The sequence below is a fragment of the Lampris incognitus genome, chromosome 12, assembly GCF_029633865.1.
Source record: "Lampris incognitus isolate fLamInc1 chromosome 12, fLamInc1.hap2, whole genome shotgun sequence".
Lineage (NCBI taxonomy): Eukaryota > Metazoa > Chordata > Actinopteri > Lampriformes > Lampridae > Lampris > Lampris incognitus.
Genome location: NC_079222.1, coordinates 55,681,652 through 55,684,609, shown reverse-complemented (window position 1 = coordinate 55,684,609; position 2,958 = coordinate 55,681,652). Strand labels below are relative to the sequence as shown.

At 49.6% G+C, this 2,958-nt stretch overlaps 1 protein-coding gene across 1 annotated transcript; it reads right to left on the bottom strand.

The window, feature by feature from the left end:
• Positions 1-245: 245 nt before the first annotated feature.
• Positions 246-2,635, bottom strand: LOC130121652 (paraneoplastic antigen Ma1 homolog). The gene is made up of 3 exons (XM_056290490.1): positions 1,709-2,635; positions 593-644; positions 246-403 (listed from the first exon to the last, which is right to left on the bottom strand). The coding sequence occupies exons 1-3, from the start codon at positions 2,633-2,635 to the stop codon at positions 246-248; spliced, it is 1,137 nt and encodes a 378-aa protein (XP_056146465.1).
• Between the last annotated feature and the right edge of the window lie 323 nt (positions 2,636-2,958).

The following is a 2,958-nucleotide window of genomic DNA, read 5'->3' as shown; positions in this document are numbered from 1 at the left end:
GCTGGTTAAGCGTTCTGTAGTCCACACACATCCTGACCTTTCCACACTTCTTGCGCACAACTACAATAGGCGAGGCGTACGGACTCCTGGATTCTGAGATGATGCCGTTCTCCTGAAGCTCTTGCAAATGCTTTCGCACATCCTCTAAATCCACCGGAGCCAAGCGGCGAGACCTCTCTCGAAAAGGCCGTGAATCATTTAACCTAATATCATGCATGGTGCTTTTGGAACAGTCCACTTCCCACTCATGACAGAAAAACATCGTTTCGCTGCATCATCTTCTCACAGAGGCGCCGCTTGGCCTCCTCTGGCATAGAAGAAGTGCCAAAGTCAAAAGAAGAAGGACTGAGCACACCGACATCCTCGGAGCGGTTAGTGGACGGAACCTGCGGCACTACTTCAACTGGAAAGAGGTGAGCAAGGGGACTTCCTCTCTTCGCCACTAATTCCCTAGAGGAAACATTCCTTTCAGTTACTGTAATATGCCGACTAGACACAACAGAGACAAGATGAACTTCAGGCCTCACTTGTAGCTCAGGGACAGACGGTTCATCACTGGTAACAGCCTGGTCTACAAGCACAGAACACTCACTAAAGGTACCAGGTAATTTAGGCACGCCGGAAAGCTGCAACACCTGGCCAGGCTGCAGGACAAAAGGTTTAGGCTTTGTAAACCACACAGTGCCATGCTTGTCCACACAATCTTGCACGATACCAGTGTGTTGGAGGGACTCAAAAGCCGTTTTAATGACCGGGTGTATTCTCAGGGTGCTGAGAAACCGGTCTCCTGCCTGTTCCCTACAAGAAGCAAACAACTTTCTCACTACCTGAGTGTTTGTGGCAACCAAAATAGCTATCCCCTGTTTGGTCTGAGGGTCAGGACACAAAAGAGCTAGGGTGTCTACCACCTGAGGCACTCCAGTAACAGCCTCAGTAAACTCAAGCTTGAGAGACAAGTAGCCATCATATGGGTATTTGTGAGATCTCAAACCCCATATTTCAAGATTTACCACTGGCTGCAGTGGCAAATGTTTCAAATATGCATCATAAAAGCTGCGATACAAGATAGTGACCTGGGAACCACTATCAAGAAGAGCTTTGGCATAAATCCCCTCTATCTGCACAGGCACCTCAGCAGAGGGCCCCACCAAGAAAGCCGGCAAGGGTGACTGGCTGACTTTAATTTGAGGTAAGCATTGGGTGGAACAGATTTTGTGTGATGGAGCTCGACGCCGTTCCGTCACTGAGCTCTGCTGAAGTTTCCCTGTGGCCGTGATCTTTGATCAGCTTCTGATTCACCAGTCTGAGGTTCTCAGAACGCGTACACTCTTGCTTGGTGTGACCATCCTCCCCACGCTTATAGCAAAAGATGCCAGGCAAAGAAGATAAAGCAGCAGATGTGGGAAAGGTCGAGGAAACAACCCTCAGGGAAACAGCTGAAACAGTGGTCTCTAATCTCTGGCCCACTGCAGTCTGCGGGGCTGGCATTGCAGGAGTCAGGGTAACAGCACTCAAAACTCTACTTACTAAAGCTGTCAGTTCCTTGACTTCATTCCTTAAACTATCCACCTCAGATAGCACCGGATTCACAGCCACCTGGGGAACAGCAGCAGCAGCAGTCACGAGGAACGGCGGCGGCAACAGACACAGGCAAACGAGGAACAGCAGCGTCAGCAACAGAAAGCTTAGTGTTTTCTCTCACACTTACCCAATGCTCCTCTTCTTGGATTTCTCGCATCAGCTGAGAGAAAGTAGGTGGATCTTGTAAAGTATGCATCATTCGCACACGTAAAGCCACCAAGTCAGTGGTAAGGGCACCCTTGAAGAGCTGCTCCATGCATGCATGATTCAAGTCAGCAGGACCAATCCCTCCTCTCACAAGAACACGGTGGAGGAGTTTATCCAAGCGATAGAGGTAAGCAGACAGTCTCTCTCCATCTTCCTGGAATGTATGGCGAAACGATGCCATAAGATCTGCCCCACTCTCAGTTGACCCATATACAGTGTCAAGAGCAGCTAAATACTCAGTAGCCGGGGAAGAGGGATTACTGACCTTCAAGAACCTCACGATGTCCGCAGCAGGCCCACGCAAGCTTTCAACAATGCGTTGCCTCTTTGCAGCGTCTGCACACTGCCATTCAGTGATCATCTGAGTAGCCTGTTCCATCCAGGAATCATATTCCTCCTCACCAGGGGGAACAGGTCGCAAACCTGAAAACAACCTCAGAGGCTGGGTGCCCATGACAACAGCATTAACATCACCCATTGACTTACCCTCCTGCTGTAACAATGCCAACAGCTTGGCCTCAAATGCATCCCCTTCAGGGAGGTTAGCAGACGGCAAGCTACTCAGAGCATGAACAGACCAGGGACCCGCTTCACCTACAATTCCCACCTCAGGGGGTAAAGAAACGGGCTCTAAAGCAGCAACAGTCTCCACTAAAATGAACATGTGCCTACCAGTCTTGTCGCCAAGGCAACCATGTATCCGAGTGCGACCCAAAACTTTGACTGTATCAAGTACACGGCTCACAATATCATTTCCGACATTCAGTGGCACTTTGCTAAGCAAAATATCATGAGACACATCCACATTCTCCTCACGGCTCCACTCGACAGCCTGACTGAGCTCCATGCTAACTGTCTTAAATCACAACAGCAAACAGCAATAAACAGCAAACTACCTACTAAAGTTAGTAAAACAGGAAAATGCCAGCGTTGCCTCCAAAATGTAACCCCTTTTTCACTGGCGGGCAATGCCAAGCACATTTAAACAAGACAAAAGCCCAATGCTACCAGTTACTAAAGTGTTACTGTAGATGGGTGTGGTGGAGGGTGTTGTGGGAGTGTGTTGTGGTACATGACAGCTCGAGGGTCTGAGGCAGGGGCTGTGTGGTTAGGGGCTACATGTTGCACTGCTAGTGGGGTGGTCACCTCTTGGGGGTAGAGGGCAGCAGG

Coding starts and splice junctions, on each gene's coding strand:
- LOC130121652 (XM_056290490.1), bottom strand. CDS start 2,635: ATGGAGCTCAGTCAGGCTGTCGAGTGGAGCCGTGAGGAGAATGTGGAT. Junction 645..1,708: donor TCCAAGAAGAGGAGCATTGG/GTAAGTGTGAGA, acceptor TTTGTCCTGCAG/CCTGGCCAGGTGTTGCAGCT. Junction 404..592: donor TAAATTACCTGGTACCTTTA/GTGAGTGTTCTG, acceptor ACCTCTTTCCAG/TTGAAGTAGTGCCGCAGGTT.